At 40.0% G+C, this 26,918-nt stretch overlaps 2 protein-coding genes across 3 annotated transcripts in view; one reads left to right on the forward strand and one right to left on the reverse strand.

Moving 5' to 3' along the window:
- LOC124953951 (DNA N6-methyl adenine demethylase) overlaps window positions 1-26,918 on the reverse strand; it is a 186,644-nt gene that overhangs the window by 157,141 nt on the left and 2,585 nt on the right. The window lies entirely within an intron of this gene.
- LOC124954066 (dexamethasone-induced Ras-related protein 1) lies at window positions 10,531-26,735 on the forward strand. The gene is made up of 6 exons (XM_047506373.1): window positions 10,531-10,917; window positions 17,960-18,246; window positions 19,749-19,906; window positions 25,771-25,960; window positions 26,055-26,265; window positions 26,522-26,735. The coding sequence occupies exons 1-6, from the start codon at window positions 10,876-10,878 to the stop codon at window positions 26,732-26,734; spliced, it is 1,101 nt and encodes a 366-aa protein (XP_047362329.1). The 5' UTR covers window positions 10,531-10,875; the 3' UTR covers window position 26,735.

Consider the following 26,918-nt stretch of genomic DNA (forward strand, 5'->3'; position numbering starts at 1 on the left):
CACATTCCAATTAACGTCATAGAACGATCGAAGAGAGGATAACGAGCGCACGAGTGAAAAGTCTCTTAAGCCCTCGATCGAACTTTATAAAGGGATTTTTTCCTTTGTTTCATTTATTTAAAATGAGAAAGGCGGGAAGTAAAAAATGATCGGAAAGGTATGACAAATCGAGGATATAGATGGGGAAGGCTGTAACGTAGGTGAGAGGGTGGCTTAAGCCCCGTGGCTCTCTCGCTCGCTCTCTCCGTCGACCGCGCGCAGGATCGTAGGATCGTTGCCGGTACCTCCTTGCGTGGCGTGTGTACGCGAAGCTGGAGGGAGGACAAGAAGGGGATGAGAGGAAGAGGGTAAGGTAGGAGGGAGAGCTCGGAGCACCCCTCGCGTTCGCTTCTCCTTGGCCAGTGGTTCAGTCAGCGTTTCGCACCGGCGTCGCTTCGTCGTTTCTTGCGACCGCTGGACGATACTTTACACGTTCTTACGTACTACTGCTACTACCACTGCTACTACTACTACTACTACTACTACTACTACTACTACTACTACTACTACTACTACTACTACGACTACTACTACCCATTATTACTATTACTATTAGAGACCTCGTGTCCTCGGTGAATCGCGTGTCGCTACAATCTACGCAGCCATCGCACAACTTTCGATTAATGAAGGAAACGAGTACGGTACAACAGAAAAGTCGACGAGTCCGGGAAAAGGACGAGCGGTGGTCGATGCTCTTTTGAAGGGAAAGCGCATTTTACTGCGCGTTGCGTCTGGGTCGTGTGTGCGTGCGCGCAATTTCCTCTGTGCGTGTGTGCGTGCAAGGACGAGAGAGAGAGAGAGAGAGAGAGAGAGAGAGAGCGAGAGAGCACTGGCGGAGGACCTCCTACGGGTCCTTGAACGTCAGGCGTGCATGTCTCGGGTCGCGCTCAAACGCTTTTCGTCCTGCTACGCTCTGACAACGTTCCTGAGGTGAGTAACAATTTTGATATATTTTATACACAAGATTCTCAGTCGAAAGAGCAAAAACGTTTAAAACACGTTCGACATAACACTCATCTACGTAACGTAAATACACGATAAATTCTGCTTTGGTTGACGATCGTTCGACGAAATCATTTTGTTAAATAGACCCGATCTCCATATGCTCGTCTACTTGCTCGTCTACTTGTTGACGTATTTATTACGCGCTCGTTTGTACTCGTTTGTTCTCTCGACGAGCCTTTACTCTCGGGTATATGGTACGCATCGGTTGAATTTTATACAGTCAAGAGAAAAAATACTCCTTCTCGCAAAGAGCATATGTGAACGTCAATGAGGAAACAAAGTTGAAAAATTATCGAACTGCGAAATGGTCTTTCGCGATCATTCGTGAGACGATGAAAGATCGTTCCTTCTAACGGCCATGAGATAACTCTTTCTGTCTACAGTTGTTAACGAGTTTTCGGAGTGAAACTTTGTCATGATCGAACTTTTTCAAACGTGCTTCGTTTCGAATTAGGTATTTTGTATGAAAAAAGAAAAAAAAGAAACAAAAAAAAAAAAAAAATATGAAAAGAAAAAAAAAAAGAATGCCAAAAAATACATTTCGTTATCCGTCAAGAGTATTTTTCACCACCGATATTATCGTCGATAGAACGATATCGAAGAAAAAGGGAAAAGCTTTAGCAGCGAGCGAACCATCCGACTATTAAGAACTCTAATTCGATGGATCCTCTTTTATTACCAGCGTGAGTTGCTTCCTCCAAGACTTCGATCGGATTCGATATAGACTCACTCCCACGATTTACGAGAAAACGATTTACCCCTAGGAAAGTCACGTTTCTCGTCATCGTTATCCGACCTATCGTAATACAATTCCAAGTTTATCTTGCGCATTTCGTTAGTTCAAACAACATACTTTAAACAAAGTCGAAGTAATATAAACGTTTCTACAAATGACAAGAATCTTGGCGAAGGTCTATTATTAGAAATTCAAACGAAGATATGATTTACGGTCAATATTGAACGATAGAGGAGAGAGAAGAAAAAAGTATCCTTGCTGATTCGTCACCTTTGTCCGATCAATAGGAATAATTCTTTATGTTCTTGGATCTAACGTAGATCTCAGGATTCTCTCGGAGATCGATGTTATTGATTTACGACTAATTCTTTCTGGCAAAGACATAAGATGAAAGAAGAAGAGGAGAAGAAATGAAACGATACAGCTTGATACAAGAGTAACGGAGGAAATTACAAACTATGTCGATGTTTGAAAAGAATTGAGTGCCTGTACCTGTCGGATAATAGAAGACAAGAATTCCTTGGTCTTATTTCCAACAAAGGGGAGAAAAAGGAGATAAAAAGAGAGATGGAGCGCAAATGAATCCTCCTTTAAACTCAGCCAGAGACAAGACATCCGATCGAACTTGAAATATCCGTTCGACGCTATCCTCACGGATGTCCTGCAGGGAGGGATCGTCGTCCTGTAATTCGAGCTTTTACTTATTCAGCAATACTAGCAGCAATAGCAGTAGAATATTCCGCTCCGAAGCGATAAGTTTGCAATCCGATAGTTTCTCCGTCCGTACGCTTAAGTAAAACGCGTTCGTCACCCTTGATCGCGTTATTGCCGCTCCCGAGGAAAGAATAATACCATCCGGAGATGCTTTATATAACTAACCTTCCTATTATTTTACCACAAGAGAGACGCACGAACGAGATCATTTGAATTATTATATATGAAAACGTCAATGAAATTTCTCTCGCTCTCTTTCTCGCTTCTTCTCTTATCTTTCTCTCGACAAAAGCGAATATATTTTCACACGAGATCAACCAAGTCCGCATAATTCGAATATAGTCGATATAGTCGAATAATTCGTAAATATAGCGATTAAGTTCAAGGGAAAGAGAAAGGAAGTTTGGAAAGGAGCGTTGGACTTGTGCCAAATAGGAATGCCATATCAGCGCGTTGCCTATAAGCCAGCGCGCTCCGTCGGAACAGCTGTTAATCCGACTTGTTGCACGGCCGAACAAACGTAGTCACGTCGAGTTTCCGTGTCTATTTAGAATGCAGTTAAGTGTTTATCACCCCTCGAAGAAAGGAAAAGCTCGTCAGAGTCACGCGATCGATGAAAGAATATATAGAATGAGCTGCAACAAATTTTTACCAAAGCAATTTTTTCTCGAATCTATTTATTCTCTAGTAAATATTGAAAGTAAAATGACCGACAATTGACCCAAATATTCTAACAATCTCGGATATTTTTCACGACTCAACGAACCTATCCATTTTATAAAGTCATCTATCAAAAGTCGTACAATCGAAAGCTCCAATTTAGTTTGGACCGCTTTCAATGTAGGTACATACGTTATCTTAAATCTCGGAGTAAACTGCAAATAGAAAGACTAGCAGAGTACCATATGCGAACACCACGACTGGCCGATATCGAATCGCTCGTCGAAAGGTCACAAACGCGAGAACTCATCACTTTGGTTAGGTTCGTTATACCGCAGCAAACTTTCTCAGAGCTTTGCGTTTTCAATTATTACGAACCAAACGAAATAATAAATTCTAGGAAAAGGGACGCTTAAACGGGACCTTCTTTGAGTCCGGGGTTTCTTGGAAACACGACTTTGCGATTCATTATAAATAGCGAGCAACGGCATAGCGAGGTAACGTTGAAAGGTGATAATAGGATAATAGAGCGTAGTCTAAAAAGGTATACAAGCTATTCCCATATAACCGAAGTGCTTTGATCTCTGCTAGGCTGGAAATTCTTTGCGTGCCTTCCGGCTTGGCTAGTGGATTTCAAGGATACGCGAGCATGCGCGCGTACCACAGACCGTGTGTGTGTGTGTGTGTGTGCATTATATCATCTACGTACATATACATCGAGTATGTATATATATATATATATATATATATATATATATACATATACACATATATATATACATATATATACATATATATATATATATATATATATACATACATATATATGTATGTATATAAATGTAGTGAACCATGTATCTACTTATATGTATATCGGTAAACGATATAAGCAGATTGACTCTCGTTCACCACGGATGGTATGGAGGGCGGAACGCATCCGATATAGGTATACGTACGATCTCTCATTTTCGCGAACGCTCCTAATTACTCGAAGCTTAGCGCGTTCGCAGGAGATATCGATGAATATCTATAGACGAATAATTTTCTATATATCGTTCGAGAAAAAGTTTATATCGTCGAATCATACGCAATCGATCGAAATAAAATTTATCCTACATCGTGCTTTAAAATTATATATATTGCAACTATTTATCAAGATCGATCCATACATTCTTCTATCGTACAGTGGCAAATTTTTTAACATACACGGGATATCGATTATCTCATTGCAAACAGTGATGTGAGAAAATTCCACGAACGAATAATATACAGGATATCTCGTTAGCCGTCTTTCTAGAAAATTCTTTCTCCTTTCTTCGTCTCTTAAAAATAATCTATCGTTGCTTTTTATATTCTTATTTCTCTTCTTCTCGGTAGAAACTTTTAAGAGTAGTCTTTTTTATCGAAGAACACGACTATCGAATTATATCGTCGCTCATTAACGCGAGAAATCTCTCTCTCTCCCTCTCTCTTCTCTTCTCTTTTATTCGTTTTTTTTGCATGATACGAATTTGTAAAATCGCTGAAAAATATCTACACGAATAATAAATATTACAAGTATTCTTAAAGTATCATGGGCAAAAGTGGAAATAGGATAGAAGAGTAGAGAGAGAGAGAGAGAGAGAGAGAGAGAGAGAGAGAGAGAGAGAGCGGGTAGCAAGTTCTCGATCTCAAGTTTCGTATGTGAATATGTCAAAAAACGTCAGAAACGTGCTACGCTTCTCGAAAGAACAAATTTTCCAACGTACTTTGTGACTGCAAACTAGTTTTTGCGACCAGCGAGATCGAAGATATCGCGTTAAAAGTTAATGATAAGTTCGTGGTAAAAGACTCCAGCCTAAATTATATGACGTAACTATTCCAGGGATGTGCTCGGAAGGTAGGATCCAAAAAAATAAAATAAAAAAAAAAAAAAAGAACGTTGGCGGTACGATCGAACATTTTTTTTCAGTAAGAACACGCCTATTCCCCCCGCGTTGAAGAAGCACATATTTCCATATCAGTAATCCATAGACGTCAAATTTCTTTCGCTACATCGAGCAACCTTCTCTGTGAGAACGTGCTTTGTGCATAGTCTCTCGAACGATAGTCCTGCACGAAGTGCACGAGTTTTCGGTTGGACTGACAATAATTTAATGGGGTGTAACGCTCTCGGTCTCTCCCTTCTCTTTATCTATCTATCCATCTATCTTTCGCCCTACCTAAATACTTGTCGCATAGTGCAACGTACGATCCAAAACACAACTCTCTGACTTTCCCCTTTCGATATATAGAAACGACTTCTCGATCGAGAGTTATGTGATAAATCTTCGAACGAAGGCTCTCTACGAACTTGAATTTATGAGATAACATTTCCACGCTCGTCGCGAACCCTTCCTCGAATCAACTCGTCAAAGTTCGCGTCGAGTTGAATTACACCCTTGTAATCCAAGCACGCCTAGAGAAATTGTTTAGGTCTTCGAGATTGGAATCCGTGTCCGTCTTTCTAGCGAAAAAGCTCGATCAGAGTGATCAGACTCGAAAGCCAAGGACAAAGTTGAAAGAGATTTCTCATTCTCTTTTTTTCTTTCTCTTGATCCAGCGTGATCTTATTATCTTCGCATGCGAGACCAAGGAAGATCCCTTTCGCGGCATCTGGGAAAACGCGCATCGCCGCGCCCGATCTCATTCTATCGCAATTTCCAATCAACGAAGGAGGCCGAGTAATTCGCTTAATTAACGAGACGCACCTTTCGTCGCCTCTCTGTTTTTTCTCTTCCCCAAGGCAAGAAATTCAATAAGTATCCGTCCTCGTTCGGCTCTCTTGTATTTTTCTTTATTTCAAACTTTGATGGCGATGATTAATTATGATTTAAAGGACGCGCATAGAATATTTGTTCCATCGAATTTCTGCCACGAGAGGATACGAGGGGACGTGGAAAGTTCAATCTAGTTTGCTGCACGAGAGCAAAGATAAATTATTTTATTGGTACGAGCGCGAGCATCGACGAGAGAGGGATGGATATCGAACATACGTAGAAGCACAAGTCTCGAGACGAGTAAATAAAGATTGCGAAAGGTCTGCTCATTGCGATCTGTAGAATCTTGGAATACCTTGGATTGTAGTGGAATACTCGAGGTATAACGCTCCGCATTTCTCCGCATTCGTAAATTCGCTACTACCGGAATAACACCGTGCATTTCTCCATCGGTCTTTCAACGTAATACACATACATATGTATATGTGTGTATATATATATATATATATATATATATATATACATATACATATATACGCCATTGAATATTCTTTCGAAAGACTTTTCTTTCGAAGGACTACATCTTTCTTGAGAGCTCTTGCTGTTGGGAAATTAACTAATGCATTCTTTTCATGTTCTTCCTTTCGAAGGAAGAGACACTTTTGCTATTCCTTTTCTTCCATTTCATTTTTATGACACGACACGACCGTTGTCGTTTAATGATACTACGAGCACCACATAATTCAAATGCACTGTGCGTTTACCATGCGTTTACTATTTCTGTGTTATACGTTTATACTCGAAACCGTGGGGCAAATTCGTCATAGTACAAATTGATTGAACCAAAACAATGTTCAAACGAGAATAATGCAACGAGTTTAAATACATGATTTACGCCATCGGGCAAAGTCATCCATTTCGTCGACTATCGTTTCTCAATCGATAACATATTTCTCGAGAAGGAAGCCGAATGTCGACGACGTATTAAGCCGATTAAAGGAAGGACGCGCATTCGTGTGGGTGTGCGTGTGGGTGTGCGTTAGTTGAAGTTTGCGCGACGATTAGAGGACATCGGTTAATGTCCATCTTATAGAGTTTGGTCTTTAGCGAGAGTAGAAAAGTCGATGCACTTTGTTGGATTTTGGAACGCTATAAAGTTTTCTCCACTTTGTTGCTTTTAATTTATGTCACTTTATGTATATTCAGAAAAGTCCGTGTTCGAAATAGCACCGCCCAATGACATTATCGAGCGTGTACAATACTTACCTTAATAATTGCATTCAGTTAATAAATTCATAAATCGAACGCTTATTTAAACTGTCGATGAGCACCAACTGCGGCAGCTGCTCGCTAAGGTAGTCCGAGCTAACTTCCAAGCGAAATAGTGTCGGCCAAAGGACAATCAGATTATGACGCCAGCAAGCAAAAGCACTCGTGCTCGAGAATACGACCGAGTATTTCATCTTGCTAAGCTAAACACTCGGATACTGTGCCAAGAGAGAGAGAGAGAGAGAGAGAGAAAAATAGCTCATTACGCCCCATGTTGATAACAGGTAGATCCAATTTCAAAATGGAACAGACTTCTGGGCCAAATTTCTCGTTAGAGGAACTAGATAGTCGAAAATGGACTTTTTTGTTCTATTTAACGACCTCTTGAAGGATTCGTTTCTTTTGATATTTAGGGAAAAATAGTTGATAGTTCGTAACTAGTATCTCAAAGAAAAGATACATTTTTTGTCACTTCGTATTTATCTTGTTTACCTTAAATCAAGATGATAGTTGGGATTAACCAAAAGTTAGCTAATCCCGCGTAAAGTTTATAACAGAGGTAGTTTTAGTAGAATCGACTAAGCCTTACTTGCTAACAAATACGGAAAAGTATTAAACTCGCAGTGTTTTATTACAGCAACGATGAGGGTTGCGTCTCAGTGAGTTGACTCAGCGGCGTAAAAGCATCGACCAGAGCCACGTTACGCGGTTCCAGTAATTACCGAAGCGGTTAAAAAGAAGGGGAAGCACGCTGCCAAGTGCTCCGAGCCAAAATAAATACGTAACTTTCCGATGCGTACGTGCCTTTCGTTGAACAGAACCTATACGAGCTATTCCCTTTGACACAAGAAATTGCGTTAACGACGAGATAAAAACTCTTCTTCTATCAGTCGCGTTCGCGGAACATATGAAATTCGAGATACAAACTATTCCTTTGCGATCCTTCGAGGAATTAGTCTTTGAACGCGAGCATACGCGTGACCATTCCCTGCTTCCTTAAATTATCATAGAACGAACGTTCTAACCAACGTTCTCGTCATCGAGAATTTCTTTCGTCGGTGAATATCCAATGAGAGATAAATACATTATATTCATGCATATATCACAATGTTTTCCTTTTCTCTCTTTTTTTTCTTTTTTTTCTTTTTTTTTTTTTTTTTTTGTTCACACGTTAAGTATCCATTTAATCGTGTATTTACGAAGATCGATCATAAACCGACAAGATAAAGTAAATTTTTAGACTTATATCGCGTGCGAAAGAAAAATAGGCCTAATCGATCTATCATCCTCGTCTTTCAAGCTGTCAGGCAAGAACCATCATTATTTCTTACGTTTTCATAACTCCACTTGAGCCGAGGATTATACCGCAGAATACAACGATATCGACAGAACGTCTTTTTCACTGTATAGAATGTACCCCTCTTCTACCTTGGCAGATTTGCCTTCTTTTTTCATAGAATCCTCAGAATTTCAGTGATAAAGGTCCTTCGAGATTATCGTACCTTAAGAACTCGCTCGATATTGTCGTCCATAAAAGTTAATCTTAGGTGACAAACGTTGATGGAGAGTTTCCAATGCAATTTCAATTTCGTTTTCTTTATCCCTTATGTACTACATACATATGTAGATACAAGTATATCAATGAATTTCTTTACATAGTTCATAGACACATCGAGGTTATATGATCAACGATGGCGATACTCAAGGGGCCCGAGAAACGGCAATATCCACACCGATCGATCGATCGTCGAAGGCCACGTCGAAAGCCCAACTTAATCGGTCTCGCGCATCTACATCATATGTATTTATATATAAATATACATATATATACATATATATATATATATATATATATATATATATTTGATCGTATATACACATATACAGACGGAATTCTAGCCGAGGCGTGCGATGCAAAACCTCAGGAATTTAACCCATTCGAAACATTGAGTTTATCGAGTCTCTTCCAGCGAAATAAACAGAAAAACAAAGAGAGAGAGAGAGAGAAGATGCATTCAGCCTGCAGGGATTTCTTCTTCGTTCCCGAACACCGACGTCTATTTCACGTACTAAGTCTCCCCGACGATATCTACGCGGATTGCCGTCGGCAAAAGGGTTGCAAGTCGAAGCAGCCTAGGATTAAATAGGGCGGAACGATCGCTAGGTGTCTCATAATTATATACACTCGTGGCTTTTTCCTTCCTACACCATACCCTATATAACTATGGATAAACACAGACACATATGTCTCCTCCAGGTAGAGTTCATTTTGATTTTATAACTAGCGCGAGGATAAATTGAGAGGCGAATGAAGGAAAAAAAATAAAAAAAGAAAAGAAAGAAAAGAAACTATCAACGTCGACAAAAGTTATTAATGGGATCAATCAGAATCGTTCAAGGATCGATCTACGTCGATTCTTGAAACCGGTTGGTTGAAATATAAATTGATACACTGTATGCAATGCTGTGTATCCTAAGAACGCAGATAAGCTTTTCGACGTTAAAAATGAGGCACGTTAGCCTTGTTGATGCATACGTGTACCTGTCGATTAAACTTCGAACGACAGAAATTTCGTAAAACAGGCAGAGAAATCGGAGGCGAACGAACGTTCGTAAATAATTAAATTTCATATTCTCTCTGGGGAACGTTTTACACGGCACGTGTCTTTTTGAGATTGACGTCGTTCAATGATTTAATTCGATGAGATAGCAGTCAGTTTCAACTCGATAGGGAAAGGTTCACCTTCCACCTGCTTCGCATTATCCGATTCGTACAGAGAAAGATATGGGTAACGGGATATTGGAATAACGGGATATAATTACGTAAGCATGTTTCGTAGCATACAGAAAGGGGAGAGGCTGTGTCATTCGTTATGCACGTATTTAGGAAGAATTGACAGGTACATCCGCTTAGCTTGATTAAACTTCACATTATCGAGGGGATAGCCAAGCTATGATATAACGACGAAAGACCAGCCCTGTCATTTCTACGTATGATCGTGCCATTCAAGACCATACGTACATATATGATATATCGTATATAGCGCTGTATATCTACATATTACGTAGAATGGTACGGCCAAGCGAATAATTGTTTAAGCCGAATAATCCGTTTCTCCTGCCACCCTTTGTTTTCTCTTAATTTTAACGCGACTATGGTACGCGTCCACGTGTCGACGACCTGCCTTTTTTTCTTCGAGCGTGCTCATCGTAAAATCAATAAGTTGCCTCTCTCTCTCTCTCTCTCTCTCTCTCTCTCTCTCTCTCTCTGCTAGCCTTTTTCTCCTTTAGTCCTTTTTTGTTTTTTATACCTCATTATAACTTTCGTTGGACGAACAGTCGCAATATCTTCAATTTGTTTACAGGGCGTTAAAATGTACCGAGTACAGGTCAAAGTAATCAGGTGCATTTTCTAACGTTATTCTATGTCAACGAAGAAATAGAGAAGGAGAAAGCTACTACGTTAGGAAGAAGCTACTAAGCAACTCTACGATCCCTTTGTCTATCGTCGACATTACAACGATAGTAGTATGTGCACGCTCGTTACACGATCCGCGTTTACGAGACAGACCGAATCGATCGATATCGTTGCCACCAGCAATAGCAGCAATAGCAGCAGCAGCAGCAGCAGCAGCAGCAGCAGTAGCAGTAACATAACAACAGCAACGTACCATCGAGATTCATCTGCGGCATGAAGGTGATCGATAACCGCGAATGGACGTGCCAAGGAATTTCCGTGGCTTATCAGAGCAACAGGTAAGGAATCGAATAGAAGTTCGTTTCGACGAAAAGAAAAGAGGAGATAAATTTAGGAAATATTGGAATAACGCGTTCGACGTTATTCTAATGACGGAAATGAAGAGGATAAAATAACGGAGGAGAAGAAGAAGAGGAAAGAGGAGAAAAAGAAGAGATCTTTTTTCATTCTGGTTAAATAAGAAACGCATGGTACATTATAATCGAATAAGGAATCACGGAACGCTCGTTAACGTCCCCGTTCGAATGGCCTACCATGGATGCAAATCCTCTTTGGCTCTTCGGAAGACCATTCGCTGTTCGTTCAGCAGAGGGACAAGGAAAGATAAGAGATAAGCGTACCTTCCTCGGCAGTTTGCACGAGGCTTTCTCGTTTGCTAGCTCGCTGCTGTTTCTCAGTACAATTTGCATATCGCTCCTGAGTCGCTGTGTAAAACGTATCTACTTCTCTTTGCACATACGTCCTCCTGTCTTAACTTTCCACAGTTGCTTTTTTTGCCTACTCGCTGACCTCGGCCTTACCGAATGATTTCCTTTTTACCAAGATCACGAATTTTAAAATTTTTATTCAACCTTTAGAAATTATATTCAAACATTATTGTAATTTTTTTAATTAAATTACAAGGGGTTCGTAAGCGAGGGACATGTTTTCCGCTGGGAAAAGTTATTACGCTCGTAGGAAGAAACTCTTGGAATCGTGACGGATCTATTTAATCGTTCTTGAGGATAACATTTAACCAGCTCTGCTAAATCCCCTTTCAACTGTAGCAAGACACGCGATAGCGAGGAATTATAAATATCAAAGACAGAGAATTACATTCTGGATTTCGTAACTAAAAGAATTTCAAGACTGGTGTATATCGATAGAATGGACAAGATTGTCCTTGAGCTTAAAAAGAAAAAACTAAATCAGTTCAGCGTTCTACAAGTTCGAGAGGTCTTTCAGGAAAGTCGATGTTCCAGATCAAAATGGTCACCGATCAATACGAGGAGGTTCGAGGTCTCGTTCGACAAATTTAATTCTCCAGGGCTACTATGCTCGAGCTAATTCAGTGCTAGAATCTCATGGAATATCGATCAAAGTTCCTCGAATAGCCAAATGATAATATTTTATCCGACGGCATCTAAGAATTTCGTAATACGTGCAAATTGATGTACACGATATTTACTAATAACGAAATTTTCGATGAATCCATTAATATTTCAAACAAAAATGATATATATATATATATATATATATATATATATGTATGTATGTACGTACGTATGTATGTATGTATGTATAAATAAAGGAAAAAAATGCGCAATACAAGTAAGTCGACGTTACGGAAACGTTCACTTTATCGGCCCCACTCAAGAGAGAAAATATTTTTCTCCTTGCTTTTTATGTACCATAAATTCGTGCCAGACTACGAGGCTATTTTTCCGTGGCTCTGGGCCGCGTTGATCATTCCGAAATGACTCTGGGGAGAGAACGGAAAGATGTAAAAAAATGATCTCCAAAAGGAAAGGAATTTTCCAAGCTGATCACGTTTCTGGGTCGTCGATTTTCCGATCAATCGTTCGCGAATCTCACCTAACGACGTTACTACGCGCGATACGCTACGCGCGCTCGCGAAGAATTTCCACGCGTGGCTCGTATCTGGTTTGATTCGATCACGAATAGCGCGAAATAGTAAACGTGGACGCTCGTTTGAATACCGGCCGATCAAAGCATCAATATAGGAACAACGTTCCTTCGATAATTTCTCGGTTTTCCAATTTTCCCCGTAAAAGTTCTCATGCCGAACAAAAAAAAAAATTAAAAAAAAAAAAGTGTATTGGTAATCTCGTAACAGAGGATCAAACTCGAATAGTAAACGATGCGACGATAATCTGCATTTATTCATTTCATTTTTTAATATCTAATTATTATTTCACAGAGCCCGCTCGTTATTCTTTCTTCGAATTATACCGCATGCGATTATTAATTATTCGCAACGCGAAAATTCGACGCTTCGTCGCGGTTTCGCTCGATCGATGCGTTTTAATTACTCCGAGTTGTCAGCGACACGTTTTTCGATGCACATCGTGTTGCTTTTCATTTAGGAAAGGTACGGCAAGGAGAAGAGATGGCAAAATTTAATCACCGACTCAATTTATGAGTACACGCGCCGAGTCATAATTGAGTCACGTTTAACCGACTCGGAACGTAGCACGGCCTCGGGAAAATAACGTGGCGTTTTTTAAATAGGCACGAAATCCAAATATAATGGATGATAGTTCTCTTTGCATCTTGTTTTTACATTTACAGTTACCTATCCAGCCTGAGAAATTTTATTTGCTCTTTTTTCTTTTCTCTCTCTCTCTCTCTCTCTTTATATGCATATATACATATATATATATATATATATATATATATATATAAAAGGACGATAAATTCTATCGTCCTTTCTTTCTTCCGTTCTTCTTTCCCTAACGTAGCTAGTGTCACCAGAAACTTCTCGTCGGCTTATACGACGAGCGACACGGACCGTCTGCCTTCCAGAACAATAAAATTCAATAAAACTCTCGCTAGGACAACCTAAACACAGCGTGCAAGATTCTTCTTCTTTTACTTCTACCTTCTCTCCTTCGAGAACTCGCGTCAATGCCGTCTTTTTTATATATATCAAATTTCTGAAGCGTTCTCCGAACGAAAGGAGTAGCATTCCTCCTACACGATTAGGTCTCGCCTGAGGAAATTTTCAAACTTTAAGTCTTATCCGGCGTGTTTATGTCCCATTTTTTGGATCAACGAGATACTTTTTTGAACTTTGTCTATCTCGTTTCAAGCATCGTCTCTCGCACGAAAGAACTTGACGACCTTTAAGAGGGAAAAGTAATTGAATAACGTGTTTCATTAGACGTTCCGAAACTTTAAAAGGATCGGATGTTTCCAGTAGCGACGATAAAAAGGAACCAGGGAAAGGAAGAGAGAGAAAGAGAGAGAGAGAGAGAGAGAGAGAGAGAGAGAGAGAGAGAGAAGTTTGGGATCTAAATCATAAAGATAAAAGGAAAGGTAATCGAGTACAAAAAAGAGTGAAATGTCGCAGCGAATGAAACGGCTAAAAGGGGGCCGTAACAGGCTCGAGGCTCGCAAGAAGACGAGATTAAATTTGTTTAGGAAGACTTTTGTACGGACGTTTACCGTGTTTAAGCAAACGCATGTTCTCGACTTATTCTCTATCCGTCTGCTTTCAAGTCGTCGACGAACTAACTCTTCGGCCTTTCTTTCGTTTTCTTTTTATTCCCTTTCTTTTCGAATCCAAGCATGATGAAACGAACGTTTTTCTCCCTCCGAATCGTAAGGGTCGAAAGACTCTCTCTTTGCGATTCCACGCTTCGTTTATCGAGATGAAATGGAAGGTAACGATTGGCACTCTCGATACGATGCCCAACAAAAGTGATCGAGACTATTCGACGCCATCTTTTTTAATTTTTTTTTTTTTTTTCTTTTCCGTGAGATATTCGAATCGCCTAAACATCAATATTTTTCACTGCGATTGAAACCGAACAAAATAGAGATTTTGCATATTTCACGTTTCAAAAATATTTTTGCGAAACAAAAAATACGAGAAAGAGAGAGAGAGAGAGAGAGAGAGAGAGAGACGTATCTTTGCTTCGATAGATACTCTATAAAATAAAAAGAATACCCGATAATCGATTCCCTTTTCAGATTCGGTCAAATACCATTTCATCTTGCGCTTAAATAGCCGGTACCTCTTAACATGAAGGTAAACGAAGAAGTACAATGGCATTTTATATAATCTCGAGGCAAACTATAATGCCACGAACAAAAGGAATTCAATCCCAGCTTTACATCTCATCGAGATGCTGAAAGTCTCGATCGAACGAAATGCGAAAAGATTAATTCGAGCGTGTTGAACGAGATGAAGGTGGTTAAGAATATAGAAAAGGAATAGAGAAACGAGGAAGAAATATGATCGAACGATCTCATCTTAACTTAAATTTTGTCTTTCGTGATGGCCACTATCCTTCGCTTATTCTCCACGCTGAATAATAAAATTATATTCATGAAGGAAATTGCGCTAATGGCAACGGAACGAGGTAATCTTGGAAATCAGGAGTATAGCTCTCTGTCTTGAATACTCTCGGCGATATTTTCAAGGGCTTTCCAGAGGATATAATTCTGACCGGGGCGTAGCTATACCATAATTAGCGGCCAACTACAAAGCGATCTTTCTATGGCGCGAGATATTCATCCACCCACCCACCTACGAAACGCAGCAATTTTCCTTCTATAAGAAACTTCTTAATTAGCGCGTTCCACGCGAGAGCAACGCGTACGTTTCATCGACCAACGTATCTATCAACTACGTACGTACAGATACATAGGTACGTATTTACGTAGGTTTATACGTAGAATACGCAAAACGATACCTTCTCTCGCTTTATCAAATTAATTCATAGCCGAGAATCGAATCGAGTCGAGTCGAGTCGAGTCGAGTCGAGTCGAGTCGAGTCGAGTCGAGTCGAGCATCGTTAAATCCTTCATAAACGACGAAAGTTTGACTTGTCGCTTATGCGAAACGCCCTCCTGATTGTTCCCGTAGCGCCTCTGTGTTACGCATTTTGCTCTTTATAACCTCGTACGTTTTTCGAATTGGACCACGCCTCGTTGATTCCACGAGAACTTGGATTATTTTGATAATGCAATAACCGCAATCCAATTTATTTCACATATTTTATTACCAATAAATATGAGATTCTTTTAAGCATTTGACATCGTTGAAAAGAAAACGAGTAAGGATTTTATGCGATTGACATGGACGTTGGTCAATCGTTAAATATTTATACCGAGACATCCCTCGTACTTTGGTGAGTAGCGAATATAATCCATAGGTATTCCGGACGGATATGTTCGGGGCAAACCATGGTGCCATTTAACAGTAACACTATTTTATTACTAATAAAAAGTACCATAGTCATTTGGAGTTGAGAAAGGGGAGAAAGAAAAATAATTCTTCCATCCGTAAGATAAAGATTATAGAACACTTCTCAAATATAATAAATCATTTCTGTCCGGATCTCGCCTTATAAAATAATTGTCTTATAAATATTTATTCGAGAGAGAGAGAGAGAGAGAGAGAGAGAGAGAAAGAGAGAGAGAAAGAAAGAGAGAGAGAACGTGAATACCGTCCGAAGATGAGTTTGTCTTAATTAGAAAGAAAAAGAAAAAGTGAAAAGAGATAAAGAAATAATAGAAACTTTATTTTCTTTCTTTATATACGCAAAAATGGATTGTCATTTGACTCGCACAAATAGGATAGTAGATGAATACGTTTTATACGAATGTTCTGTGAGGAACGTGTTCCTCGAGAGTGGAATACAAGAGAGTTCCAATGTAGCTTTATCGAAGAAAAGGAAAAAGAAATAGAGGAAGACGATCGATAGTTCAGAGAACTGTCGTATAATAGGCAAGAAGCGAGGCTCTCGCCAAACGAACCATCAGGATTATAATTGTAACAGGCGCTATTATTAAACGTGCTCTTTCGTCGTAATGTGATGTGCAAGTAGGAACGAACAGAGAGAGAGAGAGAGAGAGAGAGGGGGAGTTTTGAAAACCAATAGCTAAAGGAACAGCGATCGTAGCGATCACAATTGTCGCAACATATCGTTCGCGTCGCTGAGAGAAACTCAGAATGAAATACGGACCGTTGGAAAAGCTTTAATGCATTCCATTATTTCTCAGTTTATAGGGAGTAGGTCGCATCTGTGAATTCCTCATTCTAAAATGGACTACTCGCGATCTATCTTTGGAGAATGTCTAGGACTTGTCCAGAAGCGACAACTTTGCATTCTCGAATTCAGTAACAGCCTTTCAACGTACGCCATAGCCTACCGTTCGCCGGCCCTTTTTAACAATCGATAATATCTTTTGACGTTGCTTCTTCGTTTCATTAAAATTCTATTATTATTTTATTCCTTGGCTTCCATTCCAAAGAAACTTTCTACCTGTTCTATTCTGTTGTTAACTAAGCTTTAAAGTTAGCCTTACATCGAAATACATTATCTTGGCTGTTCCTTAAAATTACAATATCGTAACTTGATTATCGTCAATGGCCAAAGGCATTTATCAATCCGTTGAAGCGCAACGCACGTTCAACGGGATAACAAAGCTCTCGACGGAACATCACAGATGGTTTTACTCGTCTCGGTGAAATTGTTAATTAACGCGAACCACGCCCGTAATCGAGCGCGTTAAAGTGTTATTACGGAACAATAACGGTTCTCTTCTGTTTTACCGACATTCTAATAATTTCGTAATCCACGGAATTCGTGCGTCAAACGGTACGTTTCTTGCCGATTATCGCAACTTGCACATTAACGCGAACAATTTCGCGATTTTACAAGAGCTATATTCTATTAACTTCCGTCGTACTTCTTCATATAGAAAAAAAAAAAAAAAAAAAAAAAAAAAAAAAAAAAAAAATACCTAAACGCTCGGGCTTTTTTTTTAAGTGGAATAAAAAGAGAGAATTAAAAACAGCGAGCAAGAAGAAAAGAGAGAAGAAAACCATGTGGGAAGAGAGAGAAAGAGAGAGAGAGAGAGAGAGCACAACTTGCGATATTAAATTCTAGAAATACCGTCGCGACCGAAATCCTTCGGCGGGTAATTAAAAATAATTTAGCGATTCAATCATGAAATTATTAGAGCAAGGCGTTCTACAAAATGAAAAGAGCAATCGAAACGATTCGTTCTTCATAGAAGGGCCGACCTTCTTTCGCTGGTTAGCATATTCCGTAGTGCGTTAAGACGCTTAGATTCCCTCGAAAGAGGATGCTCCTTCAATTCTCTCAATTCGCTTATCACGGAAGAAAATTCCCTCCCTCCCACCCTCTCTCTCTCTCTCTCTCTCCCTCTTTCTGGCCATACCTGAAATATTTCAAAGCGAGATCCACTTCCGCATGGAAATATTTCGAATCGTGATTCTCAAGCTTCGAGAGGGAAAGAATTTCAAGGTAAAGGATTTGCCCTCTTATTCGGTGTTCCTTACAGCTGGAGGCGTGCCGCCGACTTCTTTGCTGCGTGGAGAGGGTGTGCAGAAGCGGAAATACGATCGACGAGAACGAGCATAAGATCAATCGTGGTCGACGAGGCGCACAAGCGGGCCCCGAACTGGAGGGGCCCTCCGGCGCCGAAGATGGCATCCTTCCCATCACCGTTAGCCCCAGTCCTGCCTCGACCTCTTCGCAGGAGGATGCCTGCAAACCACCGCCACGCAATTGCTATCGCCTCGTCATGCTCGGTAGCGCCAGGGTCGGCAAGACCGCCATTGTAGCACGGTAATCCTATCCCTTACGAATATTTTTGCTTTTCATCCAGCTAAGTTTCCATTACGATCAACGTTCTTATTTGAAATTATACAGACTATTCCGTATATATGAAGTAAACGTATTCCGAGCGTTTTCGTTTACACATTAAAAAAAAAAAAGAAAAGCTCATTACAGTCGAAGAGAATTGCATCCTTGGCCGTTACTTGCGGTAGCGAATAAGAAAAAGAAAAAATAAAAAAGCCCTTGGGCTTTACAACGGGCGTAATTAAAGCATTATGTTCTCGTCGCTCGCTAGGAAGGTAACGAGAGACACGAGCGACGCGATCTAACGACTTTTACTGAACTTTCTAAGATCGCCAAGTTAGATGGAGAAGTTTAAATCTGCCCTTAGAGTTTCGTTTGATATATGCTTGAGTCTACGTTACGAGGACTATTTCCGATTAACTGCTCTTCATTTTTTGATTCTCGGATACTCGAGTAAATATCGATGCGCGATTTTATCCGACGCATTAAAAATCGACGAAATCAATAAAAATGACTAAATACGTATGAAAGGATTTGTTCGTTCCTTCCTTCGTTCGGAAAATCCTTTTCAAAGAAACCTCTCTTCTTCGTTTATGCATTTATATATGTATATATATATATATATATATATATATATATATATATATATATCACCTGATTCTTCGCGATCGGCTATTGAAATGAAACACGTGAAGCATTCAGCGAGTACTAATAACGTAGAGAACGATATTATTCCATTAATCCATCGTATTTATCGATGCAAATTATATCCCGCTATGCATTGTGTCGCATTTTCCTTATTGCCGTATTATCGCGCTAACACAACGACCGATTCATACGTTCCGCGCATACAAATCGCGTCCGGCGTTATAATCGCTGTCAAAAGCCTGCGATATAAACGTGTCTTATCGACAAACAGAAGAGAGAAATAGAAAGTGATGAATATATTTGGCTATTACAACGAAATAAATTTTATATTATATATTCCATCGGGTAAATAGATTGAAACGAACATATCGTGATTATAAACGCATATATGTATAAGCAATAGGATGAAGACATATTTAAAATGTTCGATGCGAGTTTAGCCAATTTCGTATTTGACAAGGCTGTTCATTTCCGCCTTTGCGACTATTCGTTACGTCAAATTGACAAACCGCGACCCAGTCGAGCCTCTGTGAATTTCCCTAATTTCAGGGTAATTACGCGACTCGTTTCGGTGAGAGAATCGTGATCGAGGGGAGCACAGTTTCAGTCGTGGAAAATGGAAACTCGAGTCTATTGTTTTTGACAAACGACTGAGAGATGATGATTGATGTAGGATAATGTACGTTGCGCAAATCGGACGATTTTATTAGGTTGGTGCGAATGAAATGTCGGATTCTTAAGTGAATAAGAATCATTTATTCCGACATTTCATACGCACCAACCTAATATTAACGCTTATCGATCAAATGTTTTCAGATTTAAAAAATATTCCATTTCAGATTTTTATCCAACAAGTTCGAAGAGAGTTACACCCCTACGATCGAGGATTTCCACAGGAAGCTTTATAGAATCAGGGGCGAAGTGCATCAACTTGATCTCTTGGACACCAGCGGAAACCATCCCTTTCCTGCCATGCGACGATTATCCTTCCTAACCGGTAAGTCCGAGTCGCAGGACGAAAAGCGACGATAAAGCATCCACACCTTTTGTTCTCCACTTACGTGAACGACCCTCTTCCCATCTTTCGCTCGCAGCTCGAACATAACGGGAATTTCGTACAGGAAAATTCAGCGGCGTATTACCTCGAAACAATAGCTGGCTCGACTTTGCGACGTTATCTCAATGATCCGTAGGAACACCGTTTCCAAGGAGAGAGAGAGAGAGAGAGAGAGAGAGAGAGAGAGAGAGAGAGAGAGAGAGAGAGACATTCAAATTTTCATAGTAGGATTAGTCCAGATTACCGATAAAAACAGGGATGACAAGCCATCGCGACTATATCTACAACGTTTTACATATTATATACGGCCATCTTCGGATAAACCAAAAAGCCGATCGATTCTTTTTTCGCTAAACTTCTTTCTCTCTCTCTCTCTCTCTCTTTTTCTTTTCATAAGTCCTCTTAAAAGAAAAAAAAATGCTTTTTCGTCATATCACTCGTAAACGATCGAAAACTATCATACGTATGCTTGTTACAAGTTCCAAGAAAGCGTTAATTAGTAGCTAGTTCCAATACCATTCTTCATTTCTCGTCGACGTTTACATTCGCGGCTCGTCGCAATATCTTGGCGAGCGAACTTGTTACGCGAAGCTACTTACAGTACACGATCCAACTTATTAGCTTGTAAGCTTACTCGTTTAAACTGCGTTACGGTATGCATTAATATTACGTTGTCGATATGTAGATAGGTATCCAAGTAGAATCTAGCAGGAAGCATATATAGATAATATCCAGAGCTTCGTCGAACGGAAAGCACGAATATATTTCGTGGCATGCTTCGACGTAATCTTCTCGATGGGTACGGGACTTGGAATTATAGAATTATTATATCGGCTTATAGAGAACGCGAATTCTGTTTTGTTCTTTTTTTTCTTCTTTCGTTATCAAATTATAAAATTAGATCAAAAAGGACTTAAGGCATGAGATCGTTCGCATATTCGCTCGTGTCGCTTCTACTTGCGCGTGCACGAAAAGCGAGCTTTTATACAAACGCAAAAGCGGTAGGAGAAGTTCCAGAGCGTATTCAGGCGTCCTAGATTTTATGACGGGAGCCGTGCAGTCGCAATATCGTCGCGTGTACGTCGATTCTCGAAATATCTAGGAAAATTCTACAAAACATTTCCACGAACGACGCCGTTATTCGAATGTTTCTCCGTAGTCCGTGTCGGATATGAGATCCGAACGGGGAGCGACGCGGCGATTGGTGGTTAAGGTATGCCCAATGTTCTTCGTATCTCTTATGTGATTGTGTGCGCGCGCGCGCCCGCTGAATCCAGATCTCAAGAATCCTTCGAGTCTATCGGAAAAATGAATGAAACTCGATAAAGGACTCGCGCGCATCGGCATGAAAAGAATAAGAAGATGAAGAAGGTTTCGCTCTCTCGAAACGTCAAAGATCCTTGAAAAGATGCTGCCACTAAACCGAAATGGGCGAATATAAGCGGCGAGAGAAAAGTGGCGTTATCCGCTTTCCTACCTTCTTCTTCATCTCCTCAACATCCCCTATTTTTATCTACGATAGATCTTTAAGAATACCACGTAAAGAACCAACTTTCTTTCCGTATTTCAAATCGTTCATCTTACCACTTATCGGTCTAACAAAGATATTTGCTCGAACGGAGCAAACAAGATAGAAAAAAAACCAATATTTATGTAAAATCGACGCGCTCTCTCTCTCTCTCTCTCTCTCTCTCTCTCTCTCTCTCTTTCTCTTTTCGATATCACGGTACTCGTTCGACGAATCGATTGTCCTACCTTTGCACTCCGTTTTTAGCAACGATATAACCCGTACGAACGTCAGAACGTTTTGTTTAGAATATTGTAAATGTATAACGATATTTTGGGTGCATGGAAACGGGAAGCAATGAGTCCGTCGAACGCGCCTGAGTAACAATAATGCATTTACCGCATGGAATACATAATTCGATATAAAATGTATAATTATAATTTATAAACGATCGGTGATACGCTTCGAGCAGTGAACTCCCGTAATATCAAATTTCTGTGAAATTATTCGGTAATAAGATAAATATTTCATCCTCGGAGTGTTGGTTTATTAGAGGCGATAGTCGTAAAATACGTCGAAATACGGGTTGCTCGATGAAAAAATACATTTTAGCCTTTCCTTAGATAAAATGCAATTACGTCTAGTCCACTCGTTCGTTTTACTACCTTTCGCTCTCCTGAATCGTAAGATTGCATCGTATCACGCTGGGTCCGCGTGGTCGCAACATGTAAGGCCGAGTGCACGACCGCGTGCACGCGTATTGATCATTCCGGCTTGAGCAGTGATAAATGATAGGTGAAGCAGGGACGTTCACGTGTATGGTAGACCGGGCATGACGACCACGTGATATTCCACATGTCATTCCGATGAATTATCAAATTTGCATGCCTAACCGACCTAAAAGTCGAGAAAAACGTCGGTCCCTCTCGACCCATTTCGATCCTTTCGCTGGACCGATTTCATATCGTTCCCAACCGACCGGCTCGCATTTTTTCCCTTGCTGAAATTAATCGGCTTGCGCGAGGTCGAGGTCGTCGAATAGGTACGTCGGGGGTTGCGTCAAGATCGATCTTGTTCTCGGCGTATTCCGTTTCCAATGTTTCCTTTTTCCTTTTTGTCCTCTTTCTATATTTTTCCCTTTTTCTTTCTTTACAAAGGTTTTATTCTTTACAAAGATCGTTATTCATTGAAAACACCTTTGACCTAGGAAGGAACTGGTCTTACGGGTTAGAAACGACCATCGATATTCCGCGAGAGTACGCCGATTGACCCTAGAACACGATAACGCAGAAAGCGGCTCGTAGTGGTTATGTTTGAAAACCGATTCGACTGTGAAACTTGAACGATCGTAAAAGTCGGAGGGTAAAGCTTTGCAAAAGCGCGAACGACATTTCATGAAGCGAGTTGGGACGAAATACTAAAACGCGGACTACCGTAAATAAGTACTTATGTGTATACGTATACAAGAAATATATAGCGGACGAGTCTTTCTATGAATAAAAATATAGCGCATTTATACGATATACGATTATGCGAGCATAAATCGTGAGTAACGTGCGAGACGTCGTCAAAAAGCTCGAAGAACGATGCACAAACTTGCCGGTTCTTCTTGGACTACGAAGAAACTCAATCGTACGTAAGCTAAACTCGCGATACTTTTTCTCTGGAATATAAGGAATATACATATGTATACGTATATAAATACCTATGGGCGACAGCCGTCGGATGTGTCCGGGGCACGGAATGCGTTTGCACGCAAACGCTGAAACGGTGACCCCAATTCAAAGACAATGGAGACTGTGCGAGAGAAGGGAATTCCTTTTTCGAATCAGAAAGCGTGCTTCGCGATATAATACCCGACGGATACATCATCGTTCGAGACAATGAAGAAGAGGAACTGGGAAAGCGACAAGGAGACTAGGTAGCGAGCTTTCTCAGAAATAAAACATTCCAGTAGCGACATTGTAATGGAGGTACGGAAGTTCGAGGCAGCGAAAAAAAACGAAAGGAATAGCGGGAGAGAGAGAGAGAGAGAGAGAGAGAGGGAGAGAGAGAGCGAGAGAGAGAGAGAGAGAGAGAGAGAGCAAGAGAGAGAAACACGGAAACAAGACCGCAATGGGATTTATTAGGTTAAAAGGCAAGAGGAAGAAGGACGTCTTCGAGCAAAGACTAATCTTCTCAATTTTTGTCAGATCGTACAGGTCGCCATAGTTGCATGAAATTCGAAAGCGTTTCGATGTTTAACAAAGATATGCGAACGAATGTAAATTTATGTTAGCCGTCCGAACCATTCGCAGGAAATTTTCGATGATAATCGTATCTTCCACTAGGCAAACTCGTTAACCGAGCGAGATTTACGTGTATGCTAACCGCGAGAATTCGAGTATAGTCGAGGCAAAGGTCTGACTATATTCCGATCATATTCTAGACCCCGTTGGTTCAGTAGAAACGGCTGCTTTTAACCACGCTATACTATATCGCTTTGAATTACACTGTTGAATCTTTATGCGCTCGGAACAACTCGTAAAAGCTCGTAAAAGGAGTAAAAAATATTTCGAGCTTTTACCGAGCTCGGCCGACCAAGATAGTTTTACATAGATTCAAACGGAAATGAGAGACGATTAACGAAATTAATCGCAAGACTACCTTGAAAAGGAACAACTACATAATTTCCACAAATCCCGCCAATGGTTTATACGTTCTCGTCTTTCGGCAGATCGATCGGTAAGATCGTAAAATCGATTCAAAATAGAACCAAGGAAAAATTCTTACGACGTGGAACTTTTTATTATGACCTAGATTTATACGTAGAGTAGTTCGCTCGAGTTAATTACACTTTTGGTAGGACGCAACAGTTTCCAAACGCAAAGTTACCTGTTCGACGTCAACTTCGTTCGCCATAGAAAACTCTCGTATGAGCTTTACATTTGAGTAAGACCATCAATCTCGTAAACTTTTCGCGCTAATCCACACCCGCGTAATTTTTAATCGAGGTGACATCATTGGCAACATCAACATCGGGTACTTTCGAACGAACGGTCGCGAGACTTTCTAAAAGGGCTTCGTAAAATATTCAAAAAAATACAAGTACTCGCTTTTTTTTTTTTTTTTTTTTTTTTTTTTTTTTTATCGCGATAGAACAAAGTAGAAAGAGCACGGTGAATAATTAGTCAGGCTGTGCTATCTATGTAAATTCGAGCTCGTCTCAAAACCAGTAAAGACCAAGAACGAGGCGTTGCTGTTGTTGATAATGTTAACGGTTGCCCTGTAAACGTTGCTTATCCTTCTTACCGATCGAACTTCTTTTGCAGTTTATATAAGAGAACATCGGGCAATAGACATTTGCATAACAAATTTTAATCATTAGTCTTGGCGTACTCAATGTGTAGAGGGCAACTTACCAAAGTTGCCGAACGTAACATGTTAATTTGCAAAGAAAAGAAACAACCAAAAGAACCTCTCCGTTAGTGGATTAGAAATTTTTCTTTTTTTTTCTTCGATGATTTAAAATCTTTCGTCGCTTTTGAGTTTTTTTCGGATATCGCCGGAGCGGTGGCTTTCTTTCTAACGAAAGGATTTGAATATTAATCAGCCGAAGAAAGGAAAAAAGCAGGCCAATCGCGATACTTCAATCCCGCGAAGAACTTGTACGAACTCACGTTCTCTCACGAAGAAGTGATTCTTCGAAAGAGCTTTGAGAGAACATCGTCGCTCCGACGATGGCTTATTCTCGACGAATAACGTTCCAATCGAGATCGAAAATTTTATAATCGTTTAATTTCTTATCACGTCCTTGTTTCTAACGAAAAATTCGCACCAAGTTTATCGGGCAATGATAAGATGAGCGTACGCATGGATATTAATTATCAACGAAAACATTTTTAATAGATCCCTGACGAATTCCAATTTGTGTATTTTGATGAAATCTTAAAAGTTGTTTCTTTTAAAACCATAAAGTTGCATCAAACGCGTGTTCTATAAACACGTAGATAAGTATATTGTTTAGCACGAGAACCTTTCAACGGTTGACATTTCAAGCGCGCAAAAAAGTCGCGGACACGACCTTTCGCGTTCACCAAAGCGAAAAATAATCGATTGGCTCTTCCTTCGTTCGTTCATTGTTATTATATACTTTTGACCTCGACCTATTGAAATACCGATCGTTTTTTTTTCTTTTTTCTTTTTTTTTTTTTTTTTTTTTTTTTTTGAAAAAAGCAGAAAGTAAATCTAAATTCGCGAAAGCATTACGATCATTTATAATTTAACTATTTGAATTTTTATCTCGGTGACTTTGCAGGAGATTTGTTTGTGGTGGTATTTAGTATGGACTGCCGAGAATCTTTCGAGGAGGCGATCAGATTGCGAGAGGCGATCATCGAAACGAAGATGAGCGCAGCCCAAGGAGCGACCAAAAGCAGAAGCAAAAGTCATTATAGTTTGAAAGTTCCCATGGTCATTGTTGGAAATAAATGCGACAAGGATACAAAGTACGTTCTAATCGTGTTAAAGTTCAACATGTACGTATCAGACAAAAATATTTGACTAAAGTCTAAACGATCATTGCCGGCGTTTCTGTTTTAGAAGCGTCACGATCGAGGAAGCCGAGGAATATTGCGCGAGCCAGGACGAGTGTTGCGTTTTCGTCGAAGTTTCCGCTAAACGGAATTATCACGTGGACGAACTTTTCTATCAGCTCTTCGTCGTGGCCGGTTTACCATTAGAAATGGCACCGAATCATCATAGAAAAGTTCCTCTTACCTTTGGCTCACCTACCATGCTACCGCCCTCACAGGTAATGAATAATATTTTTTTCTCTCAACTTTGATAAAATTCTATATTAATCATTTACGATCCATCCGATCGATTGCTTTTTATGTCTACTGTCTGTGAAATTTCACGTATATTTTTATTTAACGTTTATAACTTACGCTAACGATTATGGTTTTTTTCTATTTTTTTTTTTTTTTTTTTTTTTTTTTTTTTTTTTCGAGAAATGCAAAGCACAAGGATTAAGAGCACTTTAGAAAGTAAGAAACTTTTGTCCGCAGCCAAAACACAAGGCAACTCTGAGCATAAAGCGTCGATTAAGCGACGCCTGCGGCGTCGTGGCGCCTAACGTGCGACGGCCCAGCATAAGGACGGACCTGATGATCATGCGAACGAAAACGTGCTCGCTCGCGGCTGGAAACGAAAACAACACACCTGGATCGAGGATCATTTTGAGATCGTCCGAAGTCGGCAGAACCTGTTCTATACAGTGATATTCGCGCGAAATTAATCCAAATTACGAATCGAAATTTCGTCGAAAAAAGGGATAAGAGGAAAGCTTTCAAATAAAGAACGATCGCTTAACGAGAAAGGATATTCGCAAATTATAAATAATAATAAAAAAGGAAAAAAAGAAATCAATATAAAACGAAAGGAAAACCGACCACGCTGCTCGCC

This window comes from Vespa velutina, chromosome 1 (assembly GCF_912470025.1).
Source record: "Vespa velutina chromosome 1, iVesVel2.1, whole genome shotgun sequence".
Taxonomy (NCBI): domain Eukaryota; kingdom Metazoa; phylum Arthropoda; class Insecta; order Hymenoptera; family Vespidae; genus Vespa; species Vespa velutina.